Raw genomic sequence first — 25,676 nt, 5'->3', positions numbered from 1 at the left:
ATATAGTGTGTGAAGATAATTCATAGGTTATGTTTTAGTAGCACAGGCAGAGCTATTCTTTTCCAAGTGCCAAGGTACTTTTTATTTCTTTATCGTACATCATGGGACACAGAGCAGCCATAATAATTACTATGTGGGTTATACGCCACCTATAGGTGAATGAACGCTGGCAGACCAAACAAATAGGAAGTCCTCCCCTATATAACCCCTCCTACACAGGAAGTACCTGTTTTTTTCAACAGTGTCTGTAAGGTGGTGGTCACTGATGTGATACATGTGCTCTTGGAGCATACTTGGATGTCTAGATGGTTCCATTAAGAATCGTGGACTTCAATCGGATCCATTTGTAAAAGCTGTCATCTAAAATAGATGGTACTCAAGCCTCATTGGAGAGACCAGATTCCTTGATGTTTGCTTGTAATGCAGCCTTACGGCGCTGGACCCTGCGTAATGGAACCCTGTGCAGTGTTTGATCTGACCAAGGTGCTTTCCTGAAGGGTGTTATACAGGTCCAGGGGAGTGGACCCCAGATTAAGGGGGACCCAGTCCCTGAAAGTGTTTTATGACAAAGCCCGCCGTGATGGGTGAAGGCCGGACTTTTGTTAGACTCGTCCCGCAGCAGGAATGGTAAGTCTGCATTTTGCAGTTTGCCCTTCTTTTTTTTTTTTTATTTTTTTTTTTTACCACCTCAATACAGGGCACTTTCATCCCCTTCCCAGGCCATTTTTAGCTTTCAGCGCTGTCGCACAGATGAGGAGGCACTAATGTGCTGCACTGGTGGGCACTGATAGGTGGCACTGCTGGGGTTTTCCTGTAATCAAGGCACTGATTACCTGCCCAGGTCTCCTCTGTGAGGAGATGCTGCTCATCAGCACTCCTCGCCACTCACTGTTGGCGTGAGGAGAGCTGATTCATGACACTGATGTATTTACATGTGACCGGCTGTGATTGGACACAGCCAATCACATGGTTAAAGAGCCACGGCTCTTTACAGAGATCTAGGTCGCACCGTGTCCTAGCAACACGGCGCGGCCACGATCGATGCGCGCCCCCACATGATAGCTGCCGTTCTGGGGCGCCATCATATGACATCCTCCCAGAACGAGTGCCACACAGTCCATTCGTCAGTTTACGGTGGGTGGGCAGCAAGCGGTTAAAAAAAAAAATGGGAGAAATCTGTCTGGTCTTCTCTCAGTGGCCACAGGAGCAGTGTGCTGTTTAAACATGATCTGTGTACTTTTTAGGAGTGTGGGCTGCTGTTTCTCCTCCAGCCACTAGAGGGCGCAGGCTTGATCAGTATGGCCTATTTTTCTATATAAGCAGGAAGTGGAGGGGCGGCCACGTTTACCATGTGGACGGCAGGTTCTGCAGGGCCTCTTGAGCCATAACAGCAGCCCATGAATACTAATGAAGTGTGAGTTTTTACTATGGGAGAAATGTGTGGGCAGACAAGTCATGATTATATACTGCATACTTACTGCTTAATCCGGGGGGCCTGTACAACTGTAAGTCGATACACCCCCTATCCTTGTACTGTGTGTTGTGTCCAGAATAATGGTGCATCTGGTCTGCAGGAGCATACTTTTAGGCTGCTCTGAAGCAGAATAAAGGCTGCATGGGATGCATATGTGCTTGGCTAATCCTGCAAAACTAGCATGGGGCCAAGTGCAGTTGGGCAGGTGCAGCATAGTTATACATGCTTTCAAACTTGTTGCTTAAATGCATGTTTGAATAAACACATGTGGCATAAGCACGTTTGCAAGAACATGGGCATCTGTGAAATGTGTCTCCAGAATGGGAATGGGTTGTGATGTGGGTTAATGACAAATTAAAAAATGCACCAACATCTCTGAATGGAAAGTGTATATACAGGGAAGTTTTTTGGGGGGGATTTTTAGGGTACCATAAGGTTTACACATTTTTATTTGTACAAAGTTAAAGGTTGTTATTTGAAAGAAAAAAAGAACCAAAAACAACTTGTTTTATTGTGTGTCACACATAGAATTGTTTTCTTTTTCTTTTCACAAAAGAAGTAAGTATCCCGACATGTTTCGCCACCAGGGGCTTCCTCGTGGGATTTGTTTTAACAGTCACTGTTTAGAAAAGAAAGCATACAATATACTATAATGGTATATAATAATGCCATACAGAGCCAGAAACAAATATTTAAATGATAAATGAATATTGTTGTTTGCCATGTTTAGCCATATCATTGCTTACCCAGAACAGTCTCCCGGTACCTCCGAACAGGAGCCAATGAGGCATTGCAGAAGACACCAGGAGCGTGGTGCGACCTCAGAGGGCACACAAAGACCAAGCTATAACATAATAATTTACAAATTACTCAATAAATTACTGAATAACAGGTGGACACCATAGACCAAAGTGACACAATAGCTTTAGAAACTTACTCACGGCACAAGTTGTTATTGTGAAAATGACCGAGGGTGCCGAATTGAAACACTGATTGTAAAAAATAACCCAGCACAGGCTGGGCAATAAAAAGAGAAATACATAGGTATAAGGCAAAAATATGTACTATAGATAAGGCACAGAGCATGCACAAAAAATATATGCTATAAATAAGGTGCATAACGCGTATATATGCAACGGTACTCTGTGTAGGCCGTGTATACATATTTAGTCTTTGTATCGGAAGCGTAAAAAATGCATTAGGCAAATCACTGGTTTACACTGCTACGTATCAACTGTATCCTCCAAACAAGGATTTTCAGGCGGTAGCAGTCGACATAAAAAGGTATATGAATACAATGTGGCATTTTTGTGGTAAGTTAATCAGCTGAAATTGCAGTCAGCACAAAGATTAGTTAATACATTTTAAAACTAAAAGAGATAATTGCTCAATTTGAAATAGTTGCCATGTAAGATGATATAGCCGTGTATGGCCATCCTCGGAGTACCAGCAAGGTGTATGCTGGATGTGCCGGCTTTATGCATTTTGGTCTGCAGGAGCTTAGTTTTAGGCTTTTTGAAGCAGCATAGAGGCTGAATTGGATGTCAATGTACTTGGCTAATCTTGCAAAACTAGTATGGGCCCAGGTGCAGCAATAGTATACATGTTTCATAATGCTTGCATAGGCACATGTTTGCATAGACATGTGCGTGCTTGTTTGCTCGCGTGAACACAAGCTTGTATAAGCGCGTGTTGCATAGACGCAGGTTTTCATAGACGTGTACATAAATGTATGCATATTGCATAAATATGTGTTTGCATGGATGCATGTTGTGTAGACGCATGGACACGTTTGCGAAAACTTATGTTTACATAGATACATGTTTGCATAGATACGTGTTGCAATAACACGTTTCATAAATGCAAGCTTGCTTATTGCATGTTCCCATGGGCACGTGTTGCATAAGCGTATGTTTGCATAGACATGCGCTTTTGTGTTTTTTGCCTAAACACTTTTTAAATAAGCACATGCATGCTTCCATAAATGCATATTGCTTAAAAGCACGTTGGCTTATTTTCATTTGTACGACATATGTATATGCTTGGTTTAAACTGCATACATGTGTGCTTATTTGCCTAGGACTACATACATATGTGCCTATGTGCCTTGGGATGCATGCATATGTGCCTATTTGCTTTGCACTGCATACATAAATGCATGAAAAGCAAGAATACTTGTATACCTGCATGTTTGCATACCTAGGTACCTACATAACTGGGTACCTGCATACTTGCATACATAAGGGGTTGCATAGAGATAAACCAACATTGTTTTAGGCCTGCATCCTTTGGAGGACTGTGTATTAGGTTGGCTAATATAGTTGCTACGTTATTTACCTAATATACCAGTTAAATGGTTCCAAAAAAGAGGCAGCCGGGAGAGGCAGGTGCACCGCTCTCGGGTTCAGTGATCTGGTGGTGTCCACATCTCCCGATGGACAGTGGTGTCAGGTGCATCTGAGCCACTGTGGTGTTTTTTTTTGGCATTGCAGTGTTTCCCGACGCATTCATTTTTTATCAGATGGACTGCGGACGCTTCACCTTGATCATGCCTGATCTCTGTTGATTGAAGCATAAGCAGGATCCAGTCTGGTTAGTATATGGATAGGAGACTGCCTGGGAATACCAGATGCTGTAAGCTTTCCCCCACCTGTGTGTGGAAGGCATCTGAGGCTGCTGTGTGTTGAGAGTATCTCAGGCCAGTAGATCTTAGTGCAGTCTCTGAGGTGGTTTGCTCAATCTTTCGCCGGCAGAAGCTTGGTAGGGTAGGGTTGTCCTGACACCGATACTAGTATTGATATCGGGACCGATACCAAGCATTTGCTCCTGATGCTTCACCCGATACTTGTACTGTTGGCGGTGATCAGTGCGTAGGGAAGTTACAAGCACCGATCACCGCTGTATAGATTTAAAAGTAATTTCTCCGCTTCTCTCTTCGCCCTCCCCCGCCCGCGCGGCTTTCAGCTGCTTTAAAATCAGCGGTGATCGGTGCTTGTAACTCCCCCACACACGATCACCGCTGACTGTCCCGTGTCCTCCTCCATCCCCCCTCCGTTTTGCTGCAGTCTCCCTCCCTCCATGTCCCCCCCCCCCCCCCCCGTGTTTCTCTCTCCCTCCGTGTATCCCGCCGTGTATCTCTCCCCTTCCGTGCTCCTCCTCCACCCCCTGGAAATGTCAGGATGGAGAGCGGGGTAGGAGCCGGTAAATCCGGCTCCTTACTGCTCCGAATGGACTGAGTCCGTGATCACTGACTCTGTCTATTCACATAACTGAAACATCGTAAACTGTGATTACAATGTTTCAGTTTATAAATGAAGAGAAGCGGCTGTCTTCTATCCATTCATTTTCAGTGCAGCTGATGCTGCTGAGAAAGGGACTGGGGAACATGTGTCCCTACTAGTCCCTTTCTCTGTCTCAAAGGGAAGATTTCAGAGGTCTGTTAAGACCCTTGATATCTCACCAAAGCCCGCCCAACAGGGCTGAAAAAATAAAAAACATTATTGTAGAAAATAAAATAAAAAAACACTGACACAGTCCACCCCCCCCCCCATTTAAAAAATGAAAGCATTATAAATAAAAAAAAAATGTAAAAAAAAAAAATTTTTAAACAAGTTGTTAGAGATATAAAAAAAAAACTACTGACACATGTGCCGCTGTCGCATGAGATAAAAAAAAAGTATCGGTACTTGTACTCGGTCTTAAAGTGGTATCGGGACAACCCTATAGGTTAGGTACGCCTTTTTGGGCCTTCTGGGTCTACCACAGAGTAGTCAGTTTTTTGGCTTGCATTTGACTCTTGGAGCACAAAGTATGAGCTCGTTATTTAAAAAAAAAAACTCAACCTGTAGTGGTCGCAAAACCAAATGGGGGACATAAGGTCTAGCTTAGATCTTAAGCTGCTGGACATTCTTGTGTTTTAGATCTGTCCATTTAGTGTTGACCTCTCCTGCGAGAGGTAGATTTTTAGGGTCTATAGTCATCAATGATGTATGTCTTCATCTCCCGCTTTTTTCCAGGCTCATCAAGGGTTTCTGCAATTGCAGTGCAAAGTCGTCTTTTTTTATTTTTGTGACTCTGCTCTTCGGGCTGGCCACAGCTATGAGGGTTCACAAATCTCCCAGCCCCAGTGCTGAAAACGCAGGGGTGCCAATCTCGGTGTACCTCAATGATCTCTGTTCAGGAAACGGTCAGTTCCAGTTTTTCCTTTGATACATTTCTACGTACAGTCCTACTTTCAGGTCTTATGTAGATGAACATTCTCTCTGTCTGGAACATGAGGATCCAAGCATTGGGCCAGAGGGCTCTGTTTCTGGGGTATTGCAGAGCTCAAATTGGTGGTTGATGGTTCGGAATCTGGAGAAGGTGAAATTCTTCCTTTCATGAGTTTGGAAGATAACCACTAGTGCTAAACTCTCCAGTTGGTTTGAAGGTGACTACAGTTCAGTGGACTTGATCTCCACAAGAGAGAATACTGCCCTGCAATATCTTGAAACTTTTGGCCAGTACACCTGGCTCTGGATTATTGAACAAATCAGTTGTAGATTCAATCCAACAATGCCTCTATGGTGGCATATATTGAGTGAACCACTTTCTGCCTGGGTCAGAACAGGTGTTGTCTCTTGTCACTTGTACATATTCCACGTATAGAGTAATGATAGGGAGGTTTCTACTACAACTACTGCAGCTTAATTGAATCCGGGAGGTAGTAACACTAATAATCGTGTTAGCCAAATAAGCCCAGGAGGGCTTTGTACACTGACATAGCCTTGGACACTTCCAGTCCAGCTGGACCTAATGATCTTGGATCCTATTATCTCTGCACTATTGAGAGCCTCGAAGCCGGGTTCAGGGGAACTTCATTACAAGACTTGAAAATATTTTATGGCTGGGGTGAAGCCAGGTAGAGGCACTCACAGCTATGAGTGGGAGTTTTTTTCATTTCTCCAATCGGTAAGGGAAAGGAGATTTGGCCTTAAAGTGGAGGTCTGGCTTAAAAACAAAAAATAATTAAAAGTCAGCAGCTACAAACACTGTAGCTGCTGACTTTTAATATGGACACTTACCTGTCCAGGAAGCCTGCGATGTCGGCAGCCGAAGCCGAGCAATCGCTCTGGTCTTGGAGTGTAAGCTGATCGCTCTTTCATGCAAGGAGCTGTTCCTGTGTCTTACATCATAAGGTGATGTGTCCTCATCCATCTTAATTGTCTAGAGTGGTTTCTAGTCTCCACTTGAATCAGGACAGTGTCTTCTTTTCTAATCCTCAGTTGGCAGGAGTAAGATCACTGCATATTCTGGAGGTAGTTCAGGTGGTCAGGATTTACTTGAATTGTCAGCGCAGGTCAGGAATCTTGGTTTGTGCTGCCAGCAGATCCCAGGAAGGACAGGAGGCATTCAAGTTAACAATTTTTTCATTGGATCTGCCAGTTAATTATTCAAGCCAATGACTTGAAAGGGCAAGGTCCCCACCCCTTTTTGATGAGAGTACTCGCTACCAGGTGTGTGTGTGTGGGGCATCTAAATGTTGCGTACACATGTTTGGAATTTCGGACAACAAATGTTCAATGGGAACTTTTTGTTGGAAATTCCGACTGTGTGTAGGCTAGAGGGCGACTGATATGGGTTTTTCTCTGGCCGATGCCGATATTTAGAAATTGGGGCGGCCGATATGATGCCGATGATTATTATTATTATTATTATTATTATTTTTTTTGGGCAGATGGCACTCTATTGCTCTGGCAGGTGGCACTGATAGGTGGCACTGGATGGCACTGGCAGGTGGTACTGGTTAGCACTGGCAGGTGGCACTAATTGTCACTTGTTGGAAATTCCGAACGTGTGTACACAATTCCAACGCACAAAATTCCACGCATTTTCGGAATCAAGCAGTGGAGCCGCACTGGCTATTGAACTTCATTTTTCTGGGCTCGACATTCGTGTTGTATGTTGCTGCGTTGTTGACGTTTGCAATTTCCGACAACATTTGTGTGACCGTGTGTATGCAAGACAAGTTTGAGCCAACATCCGTCGGAAAAAAGTCCACGGTTTTGTTGTCGGAATGTCCGATCGTCTGTACGCGGCATTAGGCCATCAGTTGTCAGTGGCTCTGGTTTTTAAGGCCACTACATGGTCTTTGGTTCATACATTTACAAGATTTTACCAGATGGATATCTAAGCCATGGAGGATACTGCTTTGGCCACAGTATGTTACTGTCAGCAAAATATGTCCTTCTTAGGTGGCAGTTTCTTTGATTGTGTCTCCCTCTCAGGGGCATTTCTAGGACATCCCACATAATAATTATTATTATGGCTGCTCTGTGTCCTGTGATGTATGTTCAAGAAAAAAGGATTTTACAGGTGAGCTGTAGGATAAATACAATTTTCTTTGAGTACATCGCATCTTTTTTGCGCTATTCATTGCTTTGCTACAAAACTGAGGTACTGCCTGTGTAGGAGGGGTTATATAGAGTAGGACTTCCTGTTTGATTGGTCTGCCAGTGTCCGTTCACCTATAAGTGGTGTCTAAAACACAGTAATTTATTATGGCTGCTCTGTGTCCATTGATGTACTCCAAGAAAGTGATTTTACAGGTAAGTTGTTGGAAAAATCTAATTTTTGCTGCCAAGACGTGTTCAATAGGGCTCTATGTAAAACAGAAGAGGTGTACACATAGAAACAGTGTTATATAACATCTCTTGGATAGTGTGGGCTGCAAACAACTTTCCTTGTTGTCTAAAATCTACTCTCACCCTGCCCCCACTTCCGTTGGACCTCGCCACGACGAGGTACATCAGGAGTTCGGCCCCCGGCTGTGAAGCCGTAATGCTTCACTGCCGGGTTCCCTTACCGGCAATGGTGGCAGCAGCAGCATTTGACAACCGATGGAAACATCGGCTGCAGTTCTGACACTGCTGGACTCCAGGACAGGTAAGTGTCCTAATATTAAAAGTCAGCCGCTACAGTATGTGTATTTCAATTTTGGAGGGGGAGGTGGAACTCTGCTTTAAGCCTCCATTCACACAAGTGCGGCTTGTCATGCAATTTGACAATTCCAAATCGCTTGACAAGTCGCACCCTATTGTCGGAAATTGAAACGTTATAAATCGGTGCGACTCTGACTTAGCAGTGCTGCACTGATTTGGGAAAAAGGTTCTTGCACTATTTTTTGCAATTTCAGGACTTGCATAGACATCTGTTGCACCTTAAACCACACTGGCCTGCGTCTTTGAAATTGTGCTACTTCAAGTGAAGTAGCACGATTTCAAAGTCGCATTTAGTGTTAACGGGGTTAATTAAAGCAGAGAGTAATTTCTTATCGGATGGTTAAAGCTTGCCCTAGATTGAAATTTAGACTGTTCAGCTTCCCTTGATCAGTGTATTCTGACAGTGGGACGAATACAATGCCCCAGTGGGAAGGATTATTCTATAGCTATCTTTAATCTAAAGACTGGAGGAATCCTCTATGGCCAGCATTAATCTTAAGCCTGTCATTTACTGCTCGCTGAAATGCGAGCAGTGAGTGGCCCTGCCAGCACCGCTTTGTTCAACAACTCCATTTATTGTTTGTTTGACTTTTGTCTATGGAGTCTGTAATTTCCTGAAATATTAAAATAAAAAAAATAGTCTGTCATAACATTGTTGGGTGAATGCCAACCAGATGCAGGTATTTGGGTAATTGGACAGTCAAGGGAGTCCAAATCCATCCACGCTGTCAGTGTGGCAGGAATAATCTGTTTGATGCCTTTCATTCAGTCCTCGGGTATTATTTATGCATGTTTCACTTATGTATTTGAGGATTTTTTTTTTTTTTTTTTTTTTTTTTTAAGACTGTACTGGTAACGTGTCTTTGTGGGACCATAGTTCACAAATTACTTGTAAAAATTACTCGTTTTGTGTTTGTGAATGGCTTGTTTTCTATCTGTAACAGGTGGATGACCATCCTGAGGTTCTAGATGTAGCTGCAGTGGAGGCAGCCCTCTCATTTTGTGAAGAGAATGATGACGCCCAAACGCTTTCTGGGCCTTGGGATCAGCCTGTCCAAGATCATTCAGCAAAATCGGAGAGCATTGCACAGTCTCTTATACCAAGGCCCAAAGATCCAACCTGTGTCCAGACAGATACACTAATGAATATCATGGAAATGACTCCTGAAATAAAATCAGAACCTCCTGAGTCTGAAGTCCAGCCTGCCCAGTCAGAGGTGACCTCAATTACTCCTCGCGCTACCTTTCAGCTTGAAAAGCCTGAAGATGAGGTGAGAGGGACCACTTCAAATGAGACAATTAAAGAAGAGGAAGAAGATCACCAGCTTAAAACTGAGGTATTTTTCCAAATCGAGAAACTAGTAAAGGCGAAGTTCAGCTTTTACTGAAGTAGAGCCTTCACATTGTAAAACAACTCATTTAGTTTAAAATAGACATCTGTGTCTGAGACCCCCCCTTTTTTTTTTAAGGGTTGTAAAGGTTCCTTTTGTGTGTGTGTGTGTGTGTGTGTGTGTATGTATATGTATATGTATATGTATGTATGTATATATGTATATATATATATATATATATATATATATATATTCTCTAAAAATGCTCTTTTGCGAGTGGATTTTGAGGTCTGGCGAGGAAGGGCTGCCTGGGAGCCGGGGGGCAAGCACCGCCGGCTGCCTATGTGGAATGGAGTCCTTCTCCCAGTGACCGCTGAGGGGGAAGAGAGAGAGCCGCCTGGGTGTTTAGAGCGCAGCGCGGGGAACACAGCATAATGGTTTTCATTTTAATTGCCGTGTTCCCCGCCGCTCGATATCAGATCCAGCCTCGCCTCCTGGTCCCGGAACGTTGATAGACAGATTACCCGTCAAATCCTGGTGACGAGTCATCTATCAATCAAAGTTCCCCGGCTAGGGGCGGGGTTGAATGACGTTGAGTGGCGGAAACACGGCAAGTAAAATGAAAACTGTTATCCTGTGTTCCCGGCGCTGCGCTCTGATCACCTGGGCGGCTCTCCTGTTCCTCTCCTCCCCTGCACACAGGAACCAGGTAGGCTGCATTTGGTGGACACGGGCTGCATTTGGTGGACACGGATACAGTTGTTGTTGTTAATATTTATTTTTATAACTTAATTCTGCATAAAACATTTAAGTGTAATTTCATGAGATTTATGAGGGCTTGTTTAGGGGCAGGGGCGGGCTGGGTGGGGCAACTGGTGGCAAGTAACCCTTGAGACTAACTGGTGGCGAGTAACCCTTGAGACTGGCTAGCAGCTCAGGACTTGAAATTTTGAGCCCTAAAATATATATTTAGAGCTAAATTGTATGTATGTATGTGTATGTATATGTATGTGTGTGTGTGTGTGTATATATATATATATATATATATATATATATATATATATATATATATATATATATATATATATATATATATATATATATATATATATATATATATATATATATATATATATATATATATATTCTATATCTCTCATACTTCCACTGTGCAGCTTGTTTTGGCCCCGGTCTTTGTCTTCTGGGGTCCCTCGGCGGCTGTCTCTCCTCCTCCCTGCAAGAGCTAACCCCCTTCTGGGAAGCGCTCTCCCAAGGGGGTTAGCTTGCGGGCGCGTTACCCGTGATACTATCACTCGGCCCGGGGCGCCACGTCATTGATTTGATTGACTGCAGCGGGAGGCAATGGCTGCGCTGCTATCAATCATCCAATGAATGAGCCGAGAAGCCATCGGACAGGCAGGCACAGTCAGAAAACTGACCACGATGGGATGGATGTGCTTCTATGGTTGGCATAGTCAGTTTGAAAAAAAGAAAGCGGGGGACTGGCAGGATTATCAGGTATTTCACAAAAAGGAAGGAATACAAATAGAACAGGATACTTTTTAACACAAGTCAATGGTACAACAGACACATATCAGGAGTATAAAATGTTGGAGTAACATACTTTAGTGAAAAATAACAATTGCACATATTTTTGCATTTATTTTTTCCCACAGGAGCCTGCACAGCATTGCACCTGCGATCAGGTGGAAGTCTTGGAACATTTTACACACTGAATACAAGTGTAACATGTGCTAGACAGGGTCTCCAAACTTTTCAAACAAAGGCCACTTTATTGCCCTTCAGACTTTAGGCCTCAGTGTTGGTGGTCAATACAGTATTTGACATTGTTGCAATGTTACTGGGCCGTCTATTGTGTGTTAGCTGCAGTTTTAGGCTAAATGTCTAAAAGTAACAATTGGCAGTATTTTTTTAAAGGATTACATAAATTAGCCAGCAGTGGAAGTTTGGATAGTGATAAGGCTAGATTATAGTGTTTTTATTTACATAAATAGGTACTTTTATTGACCCCTGTTTGCAGATATATTGTTGGATTTTACAGAATCCCAGTTAGTGGGTGCAGTGGTTGTTCTTGTTACTAATTGTTGCTAATTTGTGCTGTGTTTAGACACCACAGTGTGAGAATTACCCAAATGAAGCATATCCTAGTGAAGAAGATAAAGGATCTGAAGATAATCCAGTGCTAAGTGGTATGTTGTAAAATTGTATTTATTAGAGTAGTGTGTGTTTAATAGAGGATGCTATTTATTTCCTGTTTCTGTTTCAGAACCAGTTAAAGCAGAACCTATATCCAGCAGTAACAAGGTATCTTGATGCTCTACTACAGTTTGCTCAGTATTTCTTTTTGAATTTGGCGTGTATTAACGCAAGTTATGTTATCTCTGAAGGACTCGCAAGCAGAGGAGGAAGAGGAGGAGGAAGATGTCACAAGTGAAGTTGGCAGTCCAGAGGAGCCCAAGGAAGAAGAGGCTGGAGAAGAGTACCTGTCTGAGGTGGACAATGAGCCACCAATTAGTGAGAGTGATGATGGCTTTAGTATTCATAATGCCCAGCTTCAATCCCACACTCTTGCTGATTCTATTCCTAGCAGTCCAGCATCTTCTCAGTTGTAAGTAAAAATTTCAGACTAAATTATGTAGGTTGGCAGTTAAAGCGGAGTTCCGGCCACAATTTCACTTTTTAAATATAAATACCCCTGTAATACACAAGCTTAATGTATTCTAGTAAAGTTAGTCTGTAAACTAAGGTCCGTTTTGTTAGGTTGTTACAGCATTTAGACACTTTATAAAATAGAAATTGACTGGGGCCATCTTAAGTGTGGGCATCATGAAGCCAGATTGTATGACTTCCTGGATTTCAGCCTTGCAGATGTCGCACATGCTCAGTGCTGCACAAGCAGTGTCAGATCAGGTTTCAGCACCTGTGTTGTCCAAGTCACATGATTCTTTGAGACTGGGGAGTGCACAGACTCCTGGAAAGTTACACCCACTACATTCCCAGGAGTCTGTGCGGTGTAGGTTAGGAAGCTTAAGCACCTAGGTGCAGGAAGTGGGAAGATTAACTATTCTGCCTAGCAACAACACTTTAAAGGCATCTAAAAAAATAAATAAAAAAATTTCGTAAAGGACTAATGACATTTTTTTAAAACTACTGATGTAATGTTATATTTATGGGTGGAACTCCACTTTAAAGTGCAACGGCAGCCAGATTTTTTTTTTTTTTTTTTTCAGATTTTTAAAACGGTGGGGGATGGGTTAGAGCCTGTGTTGGTGTTCCTGTTTGAGTTATCCCCCTCAACATATATTTTGTCATTCTGACAGGACATGAGCAGGAATTTCTCCAGCAGAAGCATGCACATCAATAATCCTTTATTTAGCAGAGTGGATAGGGTTAGAACCTCTGAGTTTTTATGGCACTCAATGTCCCCATTTGGAAGATTTTTCTTTGCTTCCTGTCAAATGAGGGAAAATCTCCCAGATACAAAACCCAAACGTTAACAGGTGGTTCTAACTCTTCTCTGCTCAAAGGGAATTTAGGTGGAGTTTATTTTTAAATTTAAGTTATTTTAGCAGATTATGTGCGTTTTAAAATTCTTATTCTGTGTTTTCAGTTCTGTCTGTAGTGAAGATCAAGAGGCTATCCAAGCTCAGAAGATTTGGAAAAAAGCTATAATGTTGGTGTGGCGAGCAGCAGCCAATCACAGGTCAGTATTTACCAGGTCTAAATGTATTTTCAATATCTTTCTTGAGCAGGAAAATGTAAGAGTCAAGTTTTCATGTCAAGGCAAATGCACAGACAAGTTGTTACGGTAAAGCTGAACACTAACGAGATATAAATGTATAACATGTATACAGCACTTACATATTGTACATTCACAGCAGTCCCTTCCCTCAGGATGCTTATAATCTAAGGTCTGATCTTCTATGAATGCATCCACATACTAGGGTCAATTTAAACATAAGTCACTTGTCCTAGAATATATGTTTGAAATTCAAGTATTTTTAGTACCTAAATTTGATCTGGTATCAGCCAATTGCACTCTGTGTATATCCGTGCAAGGAAAAGGCAGACAAGGAGTCAGTTCAAGCACCTGACAAGTGGTTATCTTCAGAAAACCATTGCTCTAGTCCAGGGATGTCAAACTCCATTTCATTGTGGGCTGCATCGGCATTATGATTGCCCTCAAAAGTGCCGGTTGTATCTGTAAGATTAGATGTCCCCTTAACTTCTGATGGTGGGGTGGCTCTTGACATCTAATGTAGAGTCCCCCACTCTCCCTTACATCACAGTGCATCCCCCTTACCTTATGCTGCTGCTAGGAAGAAGCTGGATACATTGCTTAAAAGCAGAAAGTACAGGGTCTGGAGGAGGTCCAGAGGAGGGCTGGAGCGCTCCTGCAGGAGAGGTGCGAGGGCCACATGAAATGGCCTGGAGGGCCGGATTCGGCCAGTGGGCCTTGTGTTTGACACCTGTGCTCTAGGAGGAATAGGAGCTGAGGTGAACATAACAATATAGTTTTAGAGTTGGTTGATGTTAAGCAATAAGTACATCTTTGAAACAAAGTTACTTCATTAAACCTATGTAACCTGTAATGGCTTTGATATTTTTATCATTTGTTTATATCTAGGTATGCCAATGTCTTTCTGCAGCCTGTAACAGATGACATTGCTCCTGGCTATCACAGCATTGTACAAAGGTAATACCAAGTCTTCATTTGACTACAATAATCAATATCGCTTTTGTTTTTTACCTTTTTGTCTTAAAATGCCATTCTTATTGGGTGTATGGGAGATTGTTGTTCCTCATATATTGACAGAGTTGCTAAGTGGTGGCTGAAGGCTATGTGAAATTTTCCATGTGATTTTAAGTACTTGCCGACCAGCCGCCGTCATTTTACGGCGGCAGGTCGGCTCCCCTGCGCGAGAGCCCCTAGCTATACGTCGGCTCTCGCGCAGGCCACTAGGGGCGCATGCGCACGCCCCCCGACTCCCTTGCACGTGCACGATCGCTGCCGGGCACATTCGATCGCTCGTTACAGAGCGGGGACCGGGAGCTGTGTGTGTGTGTGTGTGTGTGTGTGTAAACACACAGCTCCCGGTCCTGTCAGGGAGAGAAATGCAGATCTTCTGTTCATACAATGTATGAACAGAAGATCAGTCATTTCCCCTAGTGAGGCCACCCCCCCACTACAGTTAGAACACACCCAGGGAACATACTTGACCCCTTCCCCGCCCCCTAGTGTTAACCCCTTCTCTTCCAGTGGCATTTTTATAGTAGTCCAATGCATTTTTATAGCACTGATCGCTATAAAAATGTGTCAAGTGTCCGCCATAATGTCGCAGTACCAAAAAAAAAAATCGCTCATCGCTGCCATTACTAGTAAAAAATATTAATAAAAATGCCATAAAAATACCCCCTATTTTGTAAGCGCTATAACTTTTGCGCAAACCAATCAACGCTTATTGCGATTTTTTTATTTTTTTTTTAAATATGTAGAATACGTATTTGCCTAAACTGAGGAAAAATATAGTTTTTTTTTTATATATTTTTGGGGGATATTTATTATAGCAAAAATTTAAATTTTGTTTGGGAGCCACGTTGCACGACCGAGCAATTTGTTAGTTAAAGCGACGCAGTGCCGAATCGCAAAAAGTGCTCTGGTCTTTGACCAGCAATATGGTCCAGGGGTTAAGTGGTTAATATCATATACCTGTTTTGTTTGCATTGATGAGACCTAATTCACAGCCAGAAAAAAAACTTGCTATAGCTATTTTACATGTTGTCTCCTAACTCGGACTCTTAACCACTTAAGGACCAAGCCTCTTTCTGAGATTTGGTATTTACAAGATAAAAACTTTTTTTGTTTTTTTTGCTAGAAAATTACTTCAAACCCACAAACATTTATATATATCCATATATAACACCCTAGAGAATAAAATACGGTCGTTGCAATAATTACGCAGCGGTCTTAAAAGCGCACTTTTTTGGGGGGAAAAAAATACTTTTTTTAATTAAAAAAATAAGACAACCGTAAAGTTAGCCCAATTTTCTTTTTTGTTATATTGTGAAAGATAATGTTACGCCAAGTAAATTGATACCCAACATGTCATTCTTCAAAGTTGCGCCAGCTCGTGGAATGGCCATAAACTTTTACCCTTAAAAATTCTACAGTTTGCATGTTTTGAGTTACAGAGGGGATCTAAGGCTAAAATGATTGCTCTCGCTGTAACGATAGCGGCGATACGTCACGTGTGGTTTAAACACTGTTTTCATTTGCGGCCGCCGCTCGCATAAGCGCTTGCTTCTGCGCGCAAGCTTGACGGGACGCATTTAAAAAAAAAAAAGTGTTTATCTTTTTTTTTTTTTTTTTTTTTTTTTATTATAATTTTTCTTTTACAATGTTCTTTATAAAAATAAAGTGTCACTTTTATTCCTGTTACAAGGAATCTAAACATCCCTTGTAATAGGAAAAAAAGCATCACAGGTCCTCTCAAATATGAGCTTGGGGTCAAAAAGATCTCATATTTAGGAGGACCTGTCATGCTTTTTTTCTATTACAAGGGATGTTTAAATTACTTGTAATAGGAATAAAAGTGACACTTTTTTTTACACTAAAAATGCAATAAAAAAAAAAGTCTCTTTACGCAGTGGTCGGAAGTGACTTTTGGCGTCGCTTCCACCCTGCAGTGGTATGGAGACGGGTGGGGGCCATCTTCCCCCTCACTTGTCTCCATACCAAACAAGACACGATCGCCTCTGCCGCAACCGATGGCTCCGGTAAGCGGCAGAGGGCACCGGAGAACGACGTACATGTACATGTTATCTACAGTAGATCTGATGAATGCAAAATAATTCTCTCGTTTCTGTTTTTTGTAAGGCCTATGGATCTTTCCACGATAAAGAAAAATATTGAGACGGGTATAATTCGAACCACAGCTGAGTTTCAGAGAGACATCATGCTTATGTTCCAGAATGCTGTGATGTATAATAGCTCTGATCATGACGTCTATCATATGGCTGTGGAAATGCAAAGGGATGTATTGGAACAAATTCAGGTATGACTTTGGTTATTAAAATATGCCTATAAATCTTTTGTTCTTTGCATAGTTTAATTTTAATTAACTTTTTTTTTTTACTTTTAATTTACTGTTGTCAGCCTGTGGAAAATGACTTGTTTCTTTGGTGATGCATAAGGTTGGGTTTGGCATTGAATGCATTTGAAGCCTATGGTGACTTGATCCTTCCTGTACATTATATTTTCTTGTTTTATAGCAATTTTTGGCCACGCAGCTGATTATGCAAACATCCGAATCTGGAATAAGCGCTAAGAGCCTGAGGGGCCGAGATTCTACACGCAAGCAGGATGCCTCTGAAAAGGTACGAATTGCCACATGTGCAAGAGCCAGCTCCTATATGTGCTTTTAATTCTCTAGAGCAGTGGTTCTCAACCTGGGGGTCGAATGATGATTTGCCAGGGGTCACCATATCCTGGGCTGTTCCTGAAGCCCACACTGCTCTCCCAGCCTTTTTGCAGCCACCCAAAAGGGCTGGCCCTGGAGCCTGTGGCCACCCAGCTGGGCTGTTCCTGGAGCCCACAGCCACCCACTCAGCCTCTTCGCAAGGGCCCATTCAGTTCATGGCAGAGACTAGAGGTCTGCTGACTGTGAGGAATGTGAAGTGGGAGGGGCTGGAGGAGACCCTATCTCTTGATTTTGGCATAGGTGTCACTGCTACGAAACACCACAAAGTCGGAGACACAGTGAGTAACACTACTTGTGATTATAGTTGCCATTAAAAATCCCCACTACAGTTCTCAGATCAGCAGGTGACCTTGATCAAGAGCAAGATCAGTTGGCTGATCAGAACTCCCCCCAACATTGCCACTAACCCCAACTCCCCCGCCAGCACTGCTACTCGTCCCATTCCCTCCACCCCCCACCAAGGAGTAAGAGAAGGAATAATGTAAGGGAGAGGAAAAGAGGGGGAGCAACAAAGAAAAAGGAAGAGAAAGAACAATAAATATGGCTAGAGAGAGGGATGGGGGGGAAAAACAAGAAATTATAATAGAGAGAGAGATAAAAGGGAAAGTAAGGAGTACAAAGAGAAAGAGTGGTACATCCTTAAATGGACCAGAAGGGGTTTTAATATTGTACGAGTGGAAGGGACTCAGGGAGTGCTAAATGTCCATGGGTTGGGGGCGCAAATTCATTTTCTTACCTTGGGTGCTGACAACCCACACTACGAAAATAATTTTACTGTTAGGGGTCCCCATCAAGGGGTCACAGCACTAGAAAGGTTGAGAACCACTGCTCTAGAGGCCTTCCATAGCATATATTTACTGATTAGAGCCTAAACATAAATTAGTTGTCAAAATATCCATATTGCTGCTATCTTTAACATGAAGGTACTAGAGTGGTGAGCCATTAGATTTTGTGGAATCAGGTGTGACCTCCCACTGGTCTTTAGAGCTGCACAAATTTATATCGCAACTTGCTTCTTGATAAAGAAAATAAGTATTTAAATCCTATGATAATTTTGCAGTTGGTTTTTGATCTTCTTTTTTAAGCTCTGATATTGTCATATTAAATATTATCAGCAAGCACTAGATGCCTCTGAGCCACTGCAGCATCCGATTTGCATAACATGCCAAACATTAGCAGTGTGGTTTTATTTAAGTGTGGTTCCTCCTCAGAAATCTGTGGGTAAAGGAGTATTAGAAAGGACCTATTTTGTCCATCATTAGATTCACCAAATTAGCAATAAATGGCTTTGGTTGATCACCACAACATTAGACATTGGTAGTGCTTGTTATCCCCTTCTTTCATTACAATAGTATTTATAGACAGGGGAAGTATTTGCTTATAATCATCTATAGAGGGAGCAGACAGGGGAGAGGGTGAAAGACCCGGGTCAAGCTGTCTATAAGATGACTTGGAAATTCCTTTTAAGGCTTAAAACGGAACTTCACCTGACAGGAGGAAGTACCGTTTATTCCTCCATTCTCCTCGTAAACTTTTTTTTTAGGAAGCGGGTACTTTAGTTTTGACAGGCACCCGTTCCCACTTCCACTTGGCTCACCTAGGCGAGCCAAGAGAAAGTGCCTACCACCCATCCCCCCTCATCCACGTTTGTAACCTCCTTGGACATGTCGCAGGTCCTGGGAGGCTCTGGGACCATTCAGAATGTGCAGTCGAGAGCCAGCTGTGAGCCCACAGGAAGTTGAAGCTAGCTTTGCACAGTCAACATGGTGGCTTTGGAGACCCAAAGACCGGCGAAGAGCAGGCTGAAGTCAGCACTAGATCCCGGGCTGGTAGGAGTCTTTTACTACAAAAAAAGTCAGCAGCTACTGTATTTTATCTACTGATTTTGATTTATTTTATTATTTTTGCCAAGACTGGCACTCCCCTGTAAATTACCTTAAACCAGTGATCTTACAAAGACTCTAGACATGCCTTTACAGCAGGGCTGTAAAATTGAAGTAGGCAATTGATTAGCGATCGGGAGGATACATTTTTGAGTGACTGGACACCCTGGTTTTAACCCATTGACACGCCGCCTGTACATATACAGTAAATGTAGTGCAGGGAGCGTGCCGCTCTGCACACTCCCAGCACAGAGACCTTCTCGCCAAGAGCCCTGGGTCTCGTACCAGTGATCGGGACCTGGAACTCCCAGTTCCCATTCACATGATCGATGTGATGGACTCTGATTGGCTACCTACCACAATGATCGGGCCCTGTGCAGTTCCATTACTCCCAACCCGGAGAAAATGGAGAGAAATATATATTGTATCTTTCTCACCTTGCAGGGGAGAAAGATGTAAACCAAACTAAAGTGTGTAAAAAAAATAAATAGATCTAGAGAGAGAGATCTATTAAATAAAGAAAAAAATAGCTACACTGAATATAAAAAGTCTACACATCCCCGTTTTAAAGGTTTTTGTGATGTAAAAGAATGAGAGAAAGATAAATAATTTCAGAACTTTTTCCGCCTTTAAAGTGACCTATAAACTGTACAAACAGACATTTTAGGGGGAATGTAGCTGTGTTCAGAATTAAGCAATCGCATTCAAACTCATGTTAAATAGGCGTCAGTACACACCTGCCATTATTTTAAAGTGCCTCTGATTAACACCAAATAAAGTTCAGCTGTTCTAGTAGGTCTTTCCTGATTGCTTAAGTTCTTCTTGCGAAGAAAAACATCCATGCCTGGCTACATTTTGCAAAAAACAGCACGTGGCAAAATGTGTTATGGTCTTATGAAACAAAGTTTGAACTTTTTGGCCATAATTCCCCAAAAAAATTTGGTGCAAAAACAACACTGTAAATCGCCAAAAGAATACCAAACCCACAGTGAAGCATGGTGGTGGCAGCATCATGCTTTGGGGCTGTTTTTCTTCAGCTGGAACAGGGGCCTTCGTCAAGGTAGATGGAATTAGTAACATTTCCAAATACCTTCAGGCTTCTGCTAGAAAGCTGAACATGAAGAGGAACTTCATCTTTTTAGCATAACAACGACCCACAGCATACATCCAAATCTACAAAGGAATGGCTTCACCAGAAGAAGATTACATTTTTGGAATGGCCCGGCCAAAGCCCAGACCTGAATCCAATTGAAAATCTGTGGGGTGATCTTAAGAGGGTTGTGCACAGGCGTTGCCCTCGCAATCTGAAGAGTCGGCAAATGTTGCCAAGTCAAGATGTCCCATGCCTCGTATCCAAAAACACTGAGCGTTTAAAGGGGTTGTAAACCCTCATGTTTTTTCACCTTAATGCATTCTATGAGCCAGTTGCTAGGCGATCAGCTCTCCTCACACGAAAGTTGTCAGTGAGGAGATGAGAGCGGATCTCTGCAGCTGGTCGGTGATCAGGGAGTATGAGCTTTTATACAGCTTTTTACACACTGATCACCGTCCTAGTTTTCCCACACAATGTAAACACAGAATGTCCCCAAAATAGTGTCCCCAAAACATTTTCCCCACACAGTGAAAACACATATGTAACAGTAAAATCATCTGTCCCAATTATCATCTGCACACATCTGTCCGTGATCACATAAACCAATTATTATACACTTAATGGGATTTTTTTTTTTACCAAAGACATGTAGCAGAATACAGTTTGCTTAAATTTATACCAAAATTTGATTTTATTGGAATTCTTTTAAAATATTACGATGTATCGCAAAAAATAAAAGATGGAGTCGTGAATAAATACCACCAAAAGAAAGCTCAATTTGTGTGAACAAAATGATAACAATTTAATTTGGGTACAGCGTTGCATGACGGCGCAATTGTCATTGAAAATGCGAGAGTGCTGAAAGCTGAAAATTGGCCTGGAAAGGAAAGGGGCGAAAGTGCCCAGTATGGAAATTGGTTAAAGGGGGGAAGGTTCTGAAATGATTTATGTTTGTCTCAATTTTTTACATCACAGAAACTTGACATAATTATATATATTTTTTTTATTATTATATCCACTGTGGATCAAGGTTTGATCTAGGTCAGTGTTTGGGTCAATATATTTTGATTAGGTTTTATTTATTTTTTTAACTTTTTTTTTAATTTGGTGTCAGTATGTTTGTTTTAGGTAGGATAAAAAAAAAAAAGGCAATAATGGACACTATTGTTTTCTGGTAATTGGCAATACAGCTAAGTTTTAAAACAATTTTTATTTATTTTTTTACTGTTTTGGGATCGTTTTTGATAACGGATATCTCCCGATTTTTTTTTTTATTTTTTTTTTTATATTTACCACCAATATTTACCTGGATACACAAAGTAGTTGCTATGAAAAAATGTCAGGCCGAAACCGAAAATGACTTTTCTTTTTTTTTCTTATAATTGTATGTTAAAACATACACTCACTGTGCCCCCAATTGCCGCCTCACTGTGCCCCCAATTGCCTGCCTTTTGTTTATTTATTTTTTTATTTTTTATTACTTTATCACTTTTTTTTTTGTAAGCTTGTCGTTTTTATTTTTTTTTTTTTTTTTTTTTTTTTTTTGTATAATTTTCTTATTTTTAATATTCTTATTCTTTACTTTAATTACTTATTTTATTCATTGAATTATTATTTCTTTTTTTTTTACACAATTGGAGGTGACAGGTTCTCTTTATTAACCCTGTCACCTCAGGAGTGGATTGGCGTCAGGGACAGTCACAGAAGCCAGACTAGGCAGCAGGGGGGGAGGAGGAGGGGGGACAGAGTCCCGAAGATATATCCAGTAGGAGGGAGGTATGTGGGGGACGGGGTGGACGGAAGGCTGCTAGAAGGAAAAGCAACTCACCGTCGCCCGTATGCTGAAACTGTCTCCACACACTGCTAGCACACAGCCCCCGCCTCCTCCTAACCCCACGCTGTGATAGACAGAGCACATCTTAGCATTAGAACGGCTTTCTGTTCATCACAGCGTGGGGTTAGGAGCAGGCGGGGCTGTGTGCTAGCAGTGTGTGGAGACAGTTTCAGTGTGTTTTACCGCTCTGCAGCCACTAGTCCTATCGGCAATTTTAAAGCCATTTCGGCATGTGCCCAAAACAGCTGTTTTCGGCCGATATGTTTCGGCACCGATATATCGGTGCATCCCTAATAGGTTATATATATATATATATATATATATATATATATATATATATATATATATATATATATATATATATAGTTTTACTAACGCATGTCAAAATTGTGTTCAGGCATAAACATTTGAGTCACCAAGGGGTTAAAGTGAACATTAAAATCAAGTTTAGGTCCACTTCAGAATAAGATTGATGCATCAGGGAAATTAGATGATGAAGCTGTGGCATGTCGGTTCAAAGAAGGGTCCAATTTAATTGATATTGGTCTTATTGAATGATCTAGATTCTTCCATAAATATATTATATTTGGAAATATTTTTAGGCATATATATATTATTTTTTTTCAAGTGTTGCTGTTTTCGCTTTTAAGTTCCAAAACTGGAGGTACCCAAGGGTGCCTGCTTGTATGATCAAATAATTAAGGCTTCATGGGAACCTCCAAAGTCTGCAGACTTCTGGAATCAAAATGATGACTTTGGTTCCCGACGTTATGTTTGGCCTAGACCCTGCTTGATCCTGTACTGTACTATTGGTCCATCAGTATGCGCAACAGTGAGGCAGACAAAGGGGGAGTCGCTAAGTGTGATTTTAGAAACTGAAATGACTATTTGCTTTAAATTATTTTGTTATCCCAACATCGATGGAGACAGAAGCTCTCACACGACTTGATCTGTCTGACATGGGGCAGATATCCGTGTACCCAACCCAAGTACATTTTAAGTGTCTTCTTCAGGTTTTGTTATACAGAAGAAAAATATATGCATCATATTGGAATTGAATTGTTGTGTTGTTTGTGGCATCTTATTTTTATGTGAGCAGCAAGAGAAGCCAGTGCTGGCTAAAAGCCTTCTTAAACCTCGAGTTTTGCTTTTCCTTCTAAGCTTCACGTTAAAGTCCTGGCTCCTCTTCTGCTTTTGTGTTGTCAGCTTGTCCGTGTTTTGTGTTGGAGATGCTCCGTGGAATCTGACCTGTTTTTCTGTTTGTCCTTTAACAGGACAGTGTCCCCATGGGCTCTCCTGCCTTCCTTCTCTCTCTCTTTGTAAGTATTGAATAGCTGCAATGTGATGGATGGAATGAATGTACCAAGATTTGGTAGCCTTCAGTTAGAGCTGTTTGACTTTCTTCCCTTTGCTTTGCATCTGTCGAGCAGTGCTTCCCTAGTGCCTCTTTCTGTACTTCAAGCTGTTGTTTTGTTTTATTTGTAATACGCTTACATGCATGCAGAATTTTCTTCAGTCTATTAATCTCGAAGGTAGCAGAGTCAGTTAACTTCCTGTGCAGTGCATGATAAAGAAGATCTACTAATTTCACACAGTGTAGCAGTTGAGTTAAAGCAACGTTTCAGAACAGTGAACTATGAATACAGACAGGGTTTAATACAGCAGCACTAAGATGAGAAGGCAGACGTTCCAGCTTAGAATTATCTCAGGTATGTGAGAAGATATTTGTGAGTCACAGCAAAGCCTTTCACAGTGAAGTGGCTACAAACCTTTATTCCCTTGAATGGATGCTTGCATTGCTTTTCACAGCTCTGTTTCTTTTTGCCTTTCCCACTGAACAGGATGGTGGTACTAGAGGTCGTCGCTGTGCAATTGAAGCGGATATGAAAATGAAGAAATGAAGTGACCACGGCCTATACATCATATGGAATATCATGTAGTAACCAATGAAGACTGTATCATGTGATGTCTATTTAAGCAAGTTACTTTGTATAACCCCAGTATCTGGGTCTTATAGTGAGCACAGTCATGTTTTTGTGTCCTCCCATGAAGTGGCACTATACAGACAGTATTGATTATAACGTGTAGATATGTACAGATGACAACAACGTTTCTTATGGTTATGTGGAATTTATACAGGTTTCACTTGAAATTGGATTACAGTTCACATCATTTATTTGGAACATTAAAAAGGTAGAATAAGACATCTACTAAACACTCCTTGGTTCTGTATAGATTTTGGATATTTGAATGGAGGATGACTGAATCAGAATTGTGAAATAGAAATGCATTCTGCATTCCATGATAAGTAGTTCTCCGCACACAGATTGATAGCTTGTTGTCTTTACTATTTATTATTCTTTACATATTCAGCATTCATGGTATTTAATTTTGCTATTTTCTGTACAACATAAAGCCACCAAATCGCCTGTCTTTGGAAGCTAACAAGGAAAAAAGTATTTGATTCCCTGCTGATTTTATATATTTGCACACTGACAAATGATCAGTCTATAATTATATTGGTAGGTTTATTTTAACAGTGAAAGACAGAATAAAAACAAAATAAATCCAGAAAAAAAAAAAACATTTAAAAAAAAGTTATAAATTGATTTGTATTTTAATGACTGGAAGAATATGGATGCGCTGCCGACAATAGGTGAATAGTAGCTGCTAACACGGCTCGTTTGAGAAAAGCAAAAAAGACAAAAGAAAAATGTGTAGCGCTTAAATAATGACAATCATTAATGAAAATCAATAACCAGTGAATGTGAAAATATGAAAACACATAATATATAAAATGAGAACACTGTGAATGTGCATCAATGATATAAGAGTCCCCTTTTCAAAGAACAAAAATGTGCCACTAGCACATGATACAACATGAGCTGTTGCACCTAATATTTTGTAAAGAAACGCAAAACAAATGAAGTCAACCAGTGCTAGGTATGAAAGTCTGTATAAATCAGAAAGTCAATCAAGTGAATGAGTGAGCAAATTCAATAAGTGACTTCTCCAGTGCGCAATAATCCTGCCACCGAAAGCAAAGCAGGCTTACCAGAGCACGTTGACTTAGGATGACATATGCCACCAAAAGTCAAAAAAGGGCTTGTAATGACTGATTTCATAAACGATCCATGGCAGAATCACACCTTAACCGATCATCCTATCTTCTATTGGATAGATGGATGGAAGAAACTGGGAGCTGTGCTGGAAATGGGATCCCCAGGCTGATTTTCTCACAATTTGTCAGATATATATAAAGATAAGAGAAAGAAGTGGCCACATAGCGTAATCCCGTCTTGAAAAACGTAAACTTGTTTATTTACAGCTATCACACTCTCATTTAGCTGAGATAAAATGCGCTTGTATACAAGTGGGGCGGCAGTGGAGTTCCCCCGACGTGTTTCGTGACATAGCACTTAGTCTGGGGTCTTTTAATGACTGAAATAAGTATTTGACCCCTTCGCAAAACATGACTTAGTACTTGGTGGCAAAACCCTTGTTGGCAAAAACAGAGGTCAGACGTTTCTTGTAGTTGGCCACCAGGTTTGCACACATCTCAGGAGGGATTTTGTTCCA

At 41.5% G+C, this 25,676-nt stretch overlaps 1 protein-coding gene across 7 annotated transcripts in view; it reads left to right on the top strand.

Annotated features, from left to right (window-relative positions):
- BRD8 (bromodomain containing 8) overlaps positions 1-25,676 on the top strand; it is a 77,356-nt gene that overhangs the window by 16,225 nt on the left and 35,455 nt on the right. For 4 of the 7 annotated variants that reach the window (XM_040344371.1, XM_040344369.1, XM_040344368.1 and 1 more), the window contains 8 exons: positions 9,399-9,791; positions 11,914-11,995; positions 12,073-12,110; positions 12,194-12,414; positions 13,417-13,509; positions 14,434-14,502; positions 16,684-16,861; positions 17,079-17,183. In XM_040344371.1, coding sequence (XP_040200305.1) covers positions 9,399-9,791; positions 11,914-11,995; positions 12,073-12,110; positions 12,194-12,414; positions 13,417-13,509; positions 14,434-14,502; positions 16,684-16,861; positions 17,079-17,183 — 1,179 coding nt within the window. Of the gene's footprint in view, positions 1-9,398; positions 9,792-11,913; positions 11,996-12,072; positions 12,111-12,193; positions 12,415-13,416; positions 13,510-14,433; positions 14,503-16,683; positions 16,862-17,078; positions 17,184-23,371; positions 23,417-23,938; positions 24,318-25,676 lie in introns of those variants that run through there. The other 3 variants (XM_040344374.1, XM_040344372.1, XM_040344373.1) reach the window with 2 other exon arrangements.

The sequence above is a fragment of the Rana temporaria genome, chromosome 3, assembly GCF_905171775.1.
Source record: "Rana temporaria chromosome 3, aRanTem1.1, whole genome shotgun sequence".
Lineage (NCBI taxonomy): Eukaryota > Metazoa > Chordata > Amphibia > Anura > Ranidae > Rana > Rana temporaria.
Note: the sequence above shows the minus strand (reverse complement) of the source record. Positions and strands in the feature narration are given on the sequence as shown.